The sequence below is a fragment of the Thyridium curvatum genome (assembly GCF_004353045.1).
Source record: "Thyridium curvatum strain D216 chromosome Unknown NODE_49_length_306705_cov_73.659816, whole genome shotgun sequence".
Lineage (NCBI taxonomy): Eukaryota > Fungi > Ascomycota > Sordariomycetes > Thyridiales > Thyridiaceae > Thyridium > Thyridium curvatum.
The window spans coordinates 96964-109330 of NW_022156804.1; the positions used below are offsets into that span (position 1 = coordinate 96964).

General features: G+C 56.7%; 3 protein-coding genes across 3 annotated transcripts; all 3 read left to right on the forward strand.

Annotated features, from left to right (window-relative positions):
• On the forward strand, positions 1 to 945 carry E0L32_007840 (uncharacterized protein; the record flags this gene model as incomplete). Its single annotated transcript, XM_031142628.1, has 1 exon — positions 1 to 945. One exon carries the CDS (start codon positions 1 to 3, stop codon positions 943 to 945), a length of 945 nt encoding a protein of 314 aa, XP_030993132.1.
• A 3458-nt stretch (positions 946 to 4403) lies between these two features.
• E0L32_007841 (uncharacterized protein) lies at positions 4404 to 6545 on the forward strand (the record flags this gene model as incomplete). The annotated part of the gene is made up of 1 exon (XM_031142629.1): positions 4404 to 6545. The coding sequence occupies one exon, from the start codon at positions 4404 to 4406 to the stop codon at positions 6543 to 6545; it is 2142 nt and encodes a 713-aa protein (XP_030993133.1).
• Positions 6546 to 8520: 1975 nt separating this feature from the next.
• On the forward strand, positions 8521 to 9363 carry E0L32_007842 (uncharacterized protein; the record flags this gene model as incomplete). Its single annotated transcript, XM_031142630.1, has 1 exon — positions 8521 to 9363. The coding sequence occupies one exon, from the start codon at positions 8521 to 8523 to the stop codon at positions 9361 to 9363; it is 843 nt and encodes a 280-aa protein (XP_030993134.1).
• Between the last annotated feature and the right edge of the window lie 3004 nt (positions 9364 to 12367).

Sequence of the window (12367 nt, forward strand, 5' to 3'; positions counted from 1 at the left end):
ATGTCTATCGCACGCGCATTCACCACGCGGAAGGTCAAGCAGAGCTTGGAGCTCAGGGACGCAGCCGAGGGCATCCCCGCCCGCAGCAACACAACCAGGGCTGGCGGACTCAAGGCCTCTGTTTCCATCAGGAATAAAATCTCGGGCCCTGTCGAGCTAGTGCACACCACCAACATGCTCTCCTACAACGCGCCCGACCTGTTCCCCAAGACCACGCCTTCATCCGCCTCGTCCCGATCTACTGACGAAGACTCGGACGCTACCATGCACACTGCTGCATCGACGCCCCCGACCAGCCCGGACTCGCCCTTCCCGGACAAGCGCTCCATGTCCCCAGAGCCGAACCACCTGTCCTGCTACTTTACCCCGCCGGCGCAGGCCACCGCCAACGCGCCTGCTATCCCCCAGCGGTCGCCGTCGCACACCAAGAAGCATTCCGAGGGCCTCGCCCGCCAGCGCTCCATCTCGCGCATGTCAGACCTGTCCGGCCGCTCGCACTCCACCAAGGCCAGCTTCAGCTTCTCGCGGTCTTCCTCGAGCTCGACGACCACCAGCACGACCTCTTCCGTGTCGCAAGCCGCGTCGCCCCTCCACCCGCCCAAGGTACAGATGGCCCCGCTCGCCTCGCCGCCCTCGGTTGTCTCGAACCCGCCCGTCTCGGCAGCCCATCACCACAAGAAGGAGTACTCGGACTCGCACCCCTTCGGCCACGAGCTGGCGCAGGTCTCGGAGCTGGCTGAGGAGTACGCCGTCGCGGCGACCTCGTCGCACGCCGCCAACCGCCACCGCCTGCCGACCGTCGACGAGGAGGAGCAGGAGCTGCTGCAGAAGGGCCTGCGCAAGTTCACCGCCAACGACTACCTGAGCGAGATCCAGCACGCCTTCAACACCTTCTTCGCCGAGGACGAGCCGCAGCAGCAGCCCGTGGCCGCGCTGTGGATTTGAGAGACGCGGAGAGAGCAGGGCGATGTGACGAAAATTCTTTCTGTACATATTTGGCCTGTCTCCTTCCTCTCTGGCATCCGCAGCTCTTTTGTCTCGCATCGGACTTGGGCTACATCGAAGGAGGAGGAGACAGCCCTTTGGGATTTTATGGGTCGGCATTAGAAGAGGTCATGTTTCACACGATCAGACATACCCTCACTTCTTTTTTCTCTTGTGTTCTTTTGTCTTACCAAACGGCACCGGGTCTGGACAGCAGGGGGAACGGTGCATAGCTACATCAGGGAGGCGTTCTTTTTTTTTTTTTTTGTAACCTTTTATCAACTCATGGTTGCGATATGAGTTGGGCTACCGAGGATCGGTATTCTTCATCAGGTCGGACATGCCACAAGACATGACGTTGAACAAACCATATCCTTGTCACATTCCTTTATATCCCCCCAACTTTTTGCTACATTCTTTGTCACTCCTTTTACAGATACCTTTTTCTTTCCTTCTTCACCCCTTACTTGGGTGCCAGGGGGACTTGTGTGGAGGAAAATCAGAGCAAGAGAGAGAAATGTTGCTACCTTCTTGACGGAAGGGGTGGGTCTGCCTGTTGTGTGTGTAGCATGGATGTACCGCATAGCAAAGTTAGAGAGAGATGGCAGGCAGGCAGAGAGACAGACAGAAATGATCTGAAGAATCAAAGGAATTTCGATTGAACCCCCCGCGCACCTTGCCATGCCATGCCGTGCCATTGCACACTCGATGAGCTAACCATGTGGCCCCATAACCATCTATTCTAGATGCATGGAACGGAAGATGTATAACTGATTGGCCTCGTCGACCACTCCCGCATAATGGGGTGGTATAACAGATAGTTTGCTAAAGCTTGTCTCCGCAGGAGGGACTGGTTGGCCCGGGGTTTGGATTCAGCCTGTTTGGGGGAGCGGACGATTGGGCCCGTTCTTGCTCGCAACGACGATGTATATTGGGCGGTGGTTTATCTGATGCCCCCCCCGTCCGTCCCGGTAAGAGGATTCATCTATTTGTACATCGAGAGGCAAACTTTCTTGTTTATTTTTTCTTGTTTTTCTTGGGAGTTTATCATGCGAGGTAGGGGAGGGGAGGGGGAACAAGAAACAGACCAGGCCAGGCCATCTCCAAACCTGCTCGTTCCCTCTCCCTCCACGGGCACACCCTGTCCCCAAGAAGGAGATAGGAATGCGGAAGCAGTCCGCCCCCTCCCCCCCGCCCGGGCCCCAAACATGCGGCTGCATAGAGTTCTTGTTCGACCTGGGACAGAGAGGCTGCACGAAGGGGGTTGCTTTGCTTAGGGGAGGGGGGGGTGGCAGTGGAAGATGACGTACCTATGCCCGTCCCCTTGTTCCAAAACATGGCCATGGATCTCGGTCGGATTGGAAGGAGAGAAAGCTTGCCGGTAGGTAGGTAGTTTATGCTTTTTATAGTTTTTTGATGGTCAAACACGTCTGTGCGGCGGGCGAAACATGATACAGCCAGCCATGGGGTGCTGCTCGTGCCGGCAACTTGCTCTGTTCTATGTGTAAGGCTGGGTACAGGGAACAGTTCAGTTTGCTTCACCATGATTAAGGAAGAAAAAAAAGTCTGCAGGGAAACGAAACATGTCACGGAAGCCAAGGAGAATGTAGCCACGAAAAAAACCATAGGAAGCCATCACAGCAGTCTCCCCCAAAAAGAGGGGACGCTCTGACTTCCCTCAAACGAGCGGCCTGTTTAAGCTGATCTGGCAACCTCCTCCGGGTGTTTTCCCATTCGTTTCGGGGAAAGGACAGTGTGGGTTATAAGAGGAGAAGACGTTGCGGTCGAATGTTGAGGAGAGAGAAGAGAAAAGAAGCGAAGAAAAAACCTCGCGCACAAGACATAAGCGTGTGTGGTGCAGGTGGTCACAGCGCCTAGGGAGCTAACTAGGGGTCCTGCCTAGCGCTGGTTGATTGGCTGGGCGCCTGCGGGTAGGAGATCACCAGGGTGGTGCCATCTGGGATGTCTGGATGGTTGATCATGGTTGGTGAGAGCATACATGGCGCATGTGAGCCTCTCTGCATCCGTCGATGGTGTGCTGTGCTCCTGTAACGTGACGACAGAGGTCAGATCTGATCTGACTCCGACTCTGGTTGCTTACGTCGATGAGAGAGAGAGATCTAATCTTGGCAAAGAGACATTACACAGAGCGGAGATGGTTCTGGTCTTGACTTTCGTCTGCTGTGTAGAGTGTGCACTGCATCACATCAGCCATCTCACGGGACCCCATCCCTCGGTCACACAGCTTGCGACTACACAAGACACACACAGAGAGGATCACAGAGATGCAGCAGGCTCGTCGTAGCAGGCAGCTGTGCCTCCGACACACAGTCTTGTGGTCATCCGCCCAGATCCCCCATCAACTTGGGCATCCTGTGGCCAAGAAGAACCGGTTCCTTTGCCTGCTGCGAGCTAAGGCAGGCATGCAGTTGACTGAATCAACCACCACCACCGTCCACCGGGTGGTGCGACGGAGCACATGGACACGGAGGAGGACGAAGATCACTGTTTCTCTCCCTGGCATCGCCACCAAGAGCGATGCTTCCTCTCCAAGGGAGCGGGGTCATGTCCCAAGGGCATCACGACCGACACGCGGTAGAGGCATCTCTGCATCGCTCATCTGCGCCCTGAGTCCACTTTGGCGTTGGCGAAAAGCAACGCCCCCCCCGCGCGACGTGCTTGCGGCCGGGACGTGTCCCTCAAGGTTGTGGTGTGCTATCGTCGAGGCGCGGGTGCGGTGGGCTGGCGGTCGACCTTAAATAGGCCCATGATGTCGCCGAGCTGGCCACACGTGCGATGGTGCTGGATCGATATTGGCTCGCCCCCCCCAGCCCACTTCAGCCTCGCCGCTAGTTGCGGGAGTGAGTGGTGCTGACACTGGGATGGAGGGGAGATGTTAGTATGTTCGAGTATTGGAGAGGGAGAGGGGGTCAGCAATTCTTAAATAAGGGAGCCGATGTCGCGTGAGTTGTGATGTTTTCTTCTCTACGAGTCCGTGATGCTTTCCCTTTTTCTCTTTCGTTGTTGGATGACGTACTTTTCTGACTGAGAGTGACATACCTAGGTAGTTACCTTGGTTATCTCAGTGCAGGTTTCTAGTGGCTGCCTGTCTGAAAGGACCCTGTTTTTTGACGATCCACAGGGCTTCGCTAACCCCGAGAAGCCTCTATCCAGCTCTTGCCTCAACCTAGTCAGGGCACTAGGCCAACGAACCAAAATCAGCTTGACAGGAAGATTTCCCTTCTCGAACCACCTCGATCGATACCTTACGCACTGCATCACCATCCAAGTACTCTGCACATCTACCGACGACACGCACCTAGATCGCCATCCTCCATGTATCCTACACCATCGACAGCAGCCTAAACAAACAGCACACTCTATTAGGCAGTTATTCGCCGCCTAGCGTCAGGGCTGAAATGATGCTTTCTGCACGTTCGGCGCTGCTGGCCGCCCTGCTGTGCCATGGCGTCATCGGCGGCCCAGCCGTGAGGCCATCGCCGCAGCACGTCTTGACAGGCGACCACCACCAGATTGAGAGCCAGCAGCAAGCACCGCGCAAGCTGCAGGGCCGATTCCTACACATCACAGACCTCCACCCCGACGAGTTCTACAAGGTGCACTCGTCCACGGCGGAAGGCGACGCGTGCCACCGCGGCAGCGGCCCCGCGGGCACCTACGGCGCAGAGACGTCCGACTGCGACACGCCCTGGGCGCTGATCAACGCCACCTTTGACTACATCGGGAAGCACTTCAAGGACCAGATCGACTTTGTCGTCTGGACCGGCGACAGCGCCCGGCACGACAGCGACGAGAAGATCCCGCGCTCCCGGTCCCAGGTCCTGGGCTCGAACCGCGCCGTCGCCCACAAGTTCGCCGAGACCTTCGCCGACCAGACGGGCCACCAGCTGGCCGTGCCCGTCGTCGCGACGCTGGGCAACAACGACATCCTGCCGCACAACATCCTGCTCCCCGGGCCCAACAAGTGGCTGCGCTACTATACGGAGATCTGGGCGCCCTTCATCCCCGAGGAGCAGCGCCACTCGTTCGAGTTTGGCGGCTGGTACTACGTCGAGGTCATCCCGAACCGCCTCGCCGTCTTCAGCCTCAACACGCTCTACTTCTTCGACCGCAACGCCGCCGTCGACGACTGCGTCAACCCCGCCGAGCCCGGTTTTAAGCAGATGGAGTGGCTGCGCGTCCAGCTGCAGTTCATGCGCCGCCGCGGCATGAAGGCCATGCTCATGGGCCACGTGCCCCCCGCCCGCACCGACAGCAAGCAGCTCTGGGACGAGTCGTGCTGGCAGAAGTACACGCTGTGGCTGAACCAGTTCCGCGACGTCGTCGTCGCCGGCCTCTACGGCCACATGAACGTCGACCACTTTATGCTCCAGGACGCCAAGGACATTAATTATGACATCCTCGGCGCCGGCGAGAATGCCGCCGCCGCGGAGGACGTGTTTGTGCGCGAGTCCATGGAGGACGAGCTGTCGGTCGCGTCGACGGCCGACTACCTGCAGGAGCTGCGCGAGAACTGGGCCAAGCTGCCCAAGCCGCAGACCATGTCTGAGCAGGAAGTGGAGGGGGAAGAAGAAGGGGGCCCAGACATGGAAGGGCAGGGCGGTAAGAAACACAGGAAGAACAAGGGCAAGGGGGGCAACAAGGACCGTAAGGGAGGCCGCTGGGGCGAGAGGTACCAACTCACGCTCGTCGGGCCCAGCATCGTGCCCAACTACCTGCCTACCCTGCGCGTCTACGAGTACAACATCTCCGGCCTCGAGGACGTGCCCGTCTGGGCAGACGTGCAGCGCTCTGCGCCCGCCCCGGTGCCCGCTGCCGCCGCCGAGCCGGAAGACGCAGAGGGGATGGTCATCGAGCTGCGCGGCGCCCCCGCCGGGGCCGAGAACCAGAAGAAGGGCGGCAGGAAGAAGGGCAAGGGCAAGAAGCCTAAGAAGCCCAAGGACCCGAACCTGGTCGTGCCGGAGCCGCCCTCGGCCCACACGCCTCCCGGGCCGGCGTACTCGGCGCAGCCGCTCACGCTCACGGGCTTCACGCAGTACTTTGCCAACCTAACGCACATCAACAACGACATGACGGCGGACGACAATGGCGACGACGTGGACGAGTCGCGGTGGCGGCGCGGCAAGCACGGCGACAGGGATCCGCAGCGCAAGCCGGCCCGGCCGCGCGAGTTTGCGTACGAGGTCGAGTACAGCACTTTTGACGATGCGCTGTACAACCTCACTGACCTGACGGTCGGGAGCTACGCCGAGCTGGCGTGGCGGATGGGTCGGGATGCCAGGCTTGGGAAAGATGCGCAGGGCTTCGAAGGGGAGGATGGCGATGATTCTGAGGATGAAGTTGAGGAGGCTGAGGCAGATGGTGACGATGATGATGATGATGATGATGATGAAAACGAGGTCGAGGCGGACGGCAAGAAGCACAAGAAGAAGGGCAAGAAGCACGGGCGCAAGAAGCACAATAAGGTGTGGCTGCACTTCCTGTCGCACGCCTTTGTCAAGACGGTCGAGCGCAAGGACCTGAAGAAGCTCGACCACTAGCACGAGAAGGGCTGGCCGCTTGCTGCTGAGGAGGAGGGGGAGGCCTGAGACGTGTGTGCAAGTTTTTCGTCTTTTTTTTTTTTTTTTTTGGTCATATCATCCAATCACTGCGACGGCGTTTTGTTTGTGGGATTGGGGGGGAAACAAACATTGCATTTTTGGGTATTTGGTTAGAAAGCATCGGATGGAAAAAGGGGGGTTGCTTGACTCCTTGCAGAGTTGAGCAAGGCTGATGAGGTTGATGGGTGGCCTACCTAGCTAGGGCTGTGCTTGGGCATGTAGAGCGTTGCCTAGGGGGGTTGGAAAGCATTCGTTAAAGAGAGGACATTACCTACGCACAAACATGCAATTATAGGATATATCCTAGTACTTCACAGCCTGTCTCAGTCCCCTTGATGAGCGTCTATTGTGAGATTACACAGACCAAGATCGCGGTGCGCTGGTAACCACTCAGCATTCCACGATGTCCAGATAACAGTCCCCTTTTGAGTCTGCTTCCCTGAAGAAAATAGGGTGGAAGTGGTCGGTCTTGGACTCCTATACTATTCAGCTATACATATCAGCATCCTGGAATGGATTAGACAACGGTGAACTCTACGGCCCTTGCCTCCTAAATTTTGAAGCATCTATATGGCAATAGACTCTAGGTCAGCATCTTTAACCCCGAGTACACCGGCGGAATTGGTTTGAAGTATTCACAAAAGCAATTCCCTGCAATGCTTTAGTATACAAAATTCTAATGATATCCACGATCAAACCTGGAGTGATGCTGGTTATGCAATATTTGCGAGCACGGCCAGCCCCATGCTCATCAATGCCAGCACTTCCAAAGCTTGTCCATGACACGAGACTGCTTTGTTGGCTGCCGCGGACGCCTTGCTGGCAGTGGGGGTGGAACCAGATGACGGAGCCGGAGCAAGAGCTGAAACAGAACCGGATGGCACCGCGGAAGTTGACGCAGGAGTGCCGGTCCTTTGGTGAGGGTCGAGGAAGCAATTCGCATGCGCCATGGCGATCTTGAGCCACTCGTGCTGGGCCGGGTCCGGCCTCGCCCAGGCGACGGGGCAGCTGGTGGACAGAACAGCCATGGTCGAGCTCTTCTCGGTGCAAAACGACACGGCCGCCGACAGGTACGTCGAGTAGCTGCTCGGCACGTCCGGGGCGGCGAAGGTGGCGAAGCCGCACCAGGACCTGGGGTCCGAGACGGTGCAGGAGAATCGATCCAGACCTGTCGCCCGTGGCCCTGCACGGCGCGGCCGCCTCGTATCCGAACGAGTTGATGCCGGACAGCACCGCGCCGGTGGGCTTGGGGACGACGTCAAAGTACTGCGTGATGTTTCTCGGTGAGACACTCCCATGGATCCCGGGACAGTGTCCTCGTCGGCGGGTTCTGCGTCGTGATGGCTGCTTGCCTCTGCTGGAGAGGCTCGGGGGCCGACGTCTCGAGCGGCGACTCGGGGACGAAACTGGCGAGTGCGCCGGAAGACGCTACTAGGAGTGCAAATCCACGGTAGGATCTGTGGATGTGCATGTTTGAAATAGAAGGACAAGGCGCGAGGCTGAGAATAATCGTACGACGAGACCTGACCACCGCACCGGTAAATGAGCGGGTATCAAATGAAAACCAAGAGGGAAAAAGGGAACAGAAAAGAAGAGAAGCGCGTGCCTCAAGATGGCATTTTCCTCTTTCTCATTCTTCCTCGAGACGGACATGGGAAGCGACTCTGTGCCAAGAGAACCAACAGCAACATTAAAATTAAGGTGATGATGCCTGCAGCCCACTTCACGATCTGGCCTCCAATCGGAGCGGTGCCCCCTCTATGTTAGGCAACGGCTGGGTCCGACGATGCTACATGAGTGACGATAATCTCTAATATTTGTGCCGAGGCTCGAGCCCTCAAGTCACGGTGTCCGCGACTTGCCTGATAGTTCGATCTGGTCCTTCGTCCTCATCACACCCAACGAGTCGCCGAAAATGCCAGAGCTTGAAGACATCACCTACTCTCGCGATGCCACGATCGCCGCAGTGACCGACTACTACCAATTCCTCACCAGGATGTACATGAAAGACTCCCACATCATATACCCGCCCGCCGAGGGCTGGCCGTCGATCGTCAACGCCGACCCGGAGACCCTACGGGCGTTAGGCAAGTCGGACGAGGTCATCGCACTGCTGGCCCACCTGCCCTACATACGCCGGACCGGGAATTGGGATAGAGACGCCGAGGCCATCCCTTACTGCTACTTCGCCGACTGGCAATACTTGATCGCGCGCCTCTGCGATCCCACTTGGCACACCACTGCCGAGCACCTGCGGCTCTTCACCGAGGGCTGCGACTTCGACAACCTGTCGTCGCCTCACGTCGTCGGTCTCACCGACGCCGGCAGGGACGACCCCGTCATGATCCTCGACACGGAGCGCGGCATCGTCCACTGGGAGGAGCCCGACTGGAAGATCCGGATCGAGCACTTCCAGGAACAGATCTACTACGACCCGCCGGAGGACACGCCGCAGGCCGAGGCGGACTGGCGCTGCGAGCCGGCCTGGTCGGTGCCGTATTTCTTCGGCCACGTCCTCCAGTCCCAGTTCACCAGCCTCTACTGGATCCCCATCAGCCAGCAGTCGGTCCGGCCCACCGCGGGCAGTAAGCTTCCGGAAGACGTCGACATGGTGCACCGCGTGCGGGAGATCTATCGGCAGAGCGGCTGGCCCGACGACGAGGGCTACGATAAGGACGAGTGCCTGGAGGCTGTTCGGAACGCACTGGCGGAGGAATATCCTGATCATACTTGCGGTCGGAAGGGCTCGGATGATTAGCAACTCTTGGCAGTCTCGTGCCTGTTTGGCTTGTAGAGAGAGTGCCTTCTGTGCGAGGGTGAGAACGAGTATGGGCTCCCAAAAGGATCTGTAGTGTGTCCGCGTTGGAAGTACGACTACCCAAAATGGATCACGTTTTGCGTTATTATATATCGGGACGAAATTAGCCCTGCTTTCAAGGGCCGTAGCTAGAAGTATAGCTAGGGTTGCTACCTTGCACCTCTGCCATTTCTCAAATTTGTAGCGTGGATACCTTGAAGTGTATGTACAGTGGTTCGAGCATCCCGTTGTTAAGCCTCGACAAGTGGCGCTAAAAATACCATATTGGCTGGTTGCAAAGGGCAGATGAGTGCTCTGGTAAATCTGGAAGTTGTGTCAATGTGTCTATACATAGGCATGGAGATTTTCAACCACAGGAGATCAACTATGTGCGAGTGACCCTGTGTTGTCACAGATGAAAACTCCGGGCTTTTGGGCAGCACTTTGCACTGGGTTTATACTTTCAATGCAAACGTACGTTAAGGACTCGGTTCAAAGCTTTCAAGTTGCTTGGCAAGACAGTACCACATAGTGAGTAGAATTTGTTAGGCTACCGTTTCCCCGGTAAACAATAGAGTCGTATATCTAACGAGTGTATATGCATGTAGGCTAAGCTCCGCTACCAGAAGACCCTTGGTCAGTATGACTTGTTTTTCTGAGTATATATATATTCTGAATCTGGAGACGTGTTCACCCAGGTCCTCAATCATGGACCGACTTCGTCCAGAACCCATTGCTTTGTCTATATGTTGTGTTTGAAACCTAGGGATTGCTCACGGATATTAAGGTCTCGAGTTCAATCTCTGGCTACCAGGTCCGTGAACTAATACATCACATACAGCCGGTTCATAGACTGCGTCTGGGAAACTCGGGAAAATAGATGTTCACAGCCTATACGTTCGTGGAATTGACAACAAATTCGGAATTAGAAGCTGTCAAGACAGATGGATCCCAAGGCTCAGCCGGTTGCCATTATAGACCAGTACATAGCCTAGGTCTTCGATCTCTAGGATGTGAGCTTCAATCCATCAAGCTCAGTATAAGCGGTCAATCTGGTATACTCATGCCAGAGGATCCCGTCTTAAATACGCCGGCTACACAGGCTATTCTCGCTCACCGATGTCAATATATCATCTCCAAAATCCACGAGCCGGGAATACTGTTCTCATGATGTTCGGAACCGATGCTTCAACTGCAGCCACTTCGGCGTCATTGACATGACACCGGTCCAATACCTCACCAGTCGCCTGCTCTCAGTCTTGGTGGAAGACGCAGGACTTTGAAATGATAACTCAGATCTGGCACTAGCTTTACTGTTGTTGAAAGGACCCATCAGAATATGGAAACCAACTGAAACAATCATTTGAACTGCGTACGACGTGCTCAACGGCGTTGAAGCGCCCAGAATTGGCGCTGACGAAGAAGCCCCCACTCGACCAGCCAGGAAAGCGAAAATCATCCTTGAAGTGGTGGTGTGGTCGTGAGGCCCGGTGATCAGCACCATCTGCCGCTCCCGTCGTGGCTGGTGACAGGTCGAGTTGTGTCGATCGGCTCGATTGCGTGCGCGCAGCGACTATCCTTCTCTGGAATGCCGCCCTACCCATGCGCTCATTGCAATCTGGCAGACGCGTGGGCGCTAAGGATTTTTCTTAGGATGATCACTCCCCCCCAGGTGGGTGCGTACGCGTCACAAGAGACGCCGAGCAAATCGTAGCTGGGGCGGCAGATCAGCGCGAGCCGTCTTCCGGGGCGGGCAGCTCTTCAGCTCGGGCTTCTGTACGTAAACGTCATTGATGGAGTCCATGGCCTGGCGAGAAGGGCGAAAAGCGTGAAGCGCATCAACAAGCCACACATACATCTGAAGGAAGTGGCTCTTTCTCCAAGTGCAGAGGCAGCACGAAAGCCTGCAAAAGCAAGCATTCATTGAGCGTTGAGCTGGTGCTGGCTATTTGCTGCTTACCGCTGGCTCGGCTATCTTGCCGTGTCCCTTGGCATAATGGAGGGTTCCATCGACACGCCATGGTACCTGGCATATTTGTAGGCAGCAAAATAACAGCGGCAGGGGCCAGACAACAAAGCTCACTGTACGGTATCTCAGATACCAGGGAGAAGGAGGAATGATACTGAGGAAAGGACCAAAGCCACATCCCGCGACCCGCCGACATGAATTTGATGAGTGTTGCGGGCATCATGGAGCCGCCAGAGACAATAGTCCCTCGTTGGTGGGCTTTACTTAGAACAGCTCCGTCTTGCTATTCGCACACAGAATCGTAACCCCTGCTAGGACCCTGTGTGAAGGTTTAGATGCCGTGCCGGGTCGGGTAATGGCAAATCCCCTGGTTCTGGAAGCGGCCTCCGACCAGGATTCATTGCTCTCTGAGTTGTTGGGCAAGCACTGCGCATGTGCTGATGGTAAAGCGCTCGGGATCTGGAGGCATGAAGGCCGAGCAGTGTTTCCGCGGCGGTGAGGGAGCTCTCCGAGAAGTGATCTCCGCAGGATAGGTGGAAAGCGGGTACGATCTGTTCCAAGAAAGCTGTAGAGACCCCACGCCTTACCGAAGGTGGGCAGCTCTCAAACTTGACACGCACTCTGTCGGCCAATCGTTTTCAGCACGCCCAGCCATTGATGCCATACCCACCTCACAGTCGTGTCAGCGCAAACACACGCACGCACCTGAGGAAACACACACGAGCGGCCTGTTTCGTTGGCCAGTCGTTTCATGTTCGGCGGGCAAGGTAGAAACGCAGAAGAGACGGACTCGGCGTGGTTGGGCGAACCCGGGACAGCTCTGCCCATGACGCCTGTTCTCTGCAGGGCCTGCGAGCTTCTGCGGGCTGGGCGCAGGCGTACGCGGCGCGTGGCTTGTTTGGGTTGATGTGTGGTCGGGATGTGACCATCTTGGTGGCACGACAGCGCCGTATGGACTAGGATCAAGCCCAGGTCCAGCGCGAAGCTTACCTTGCC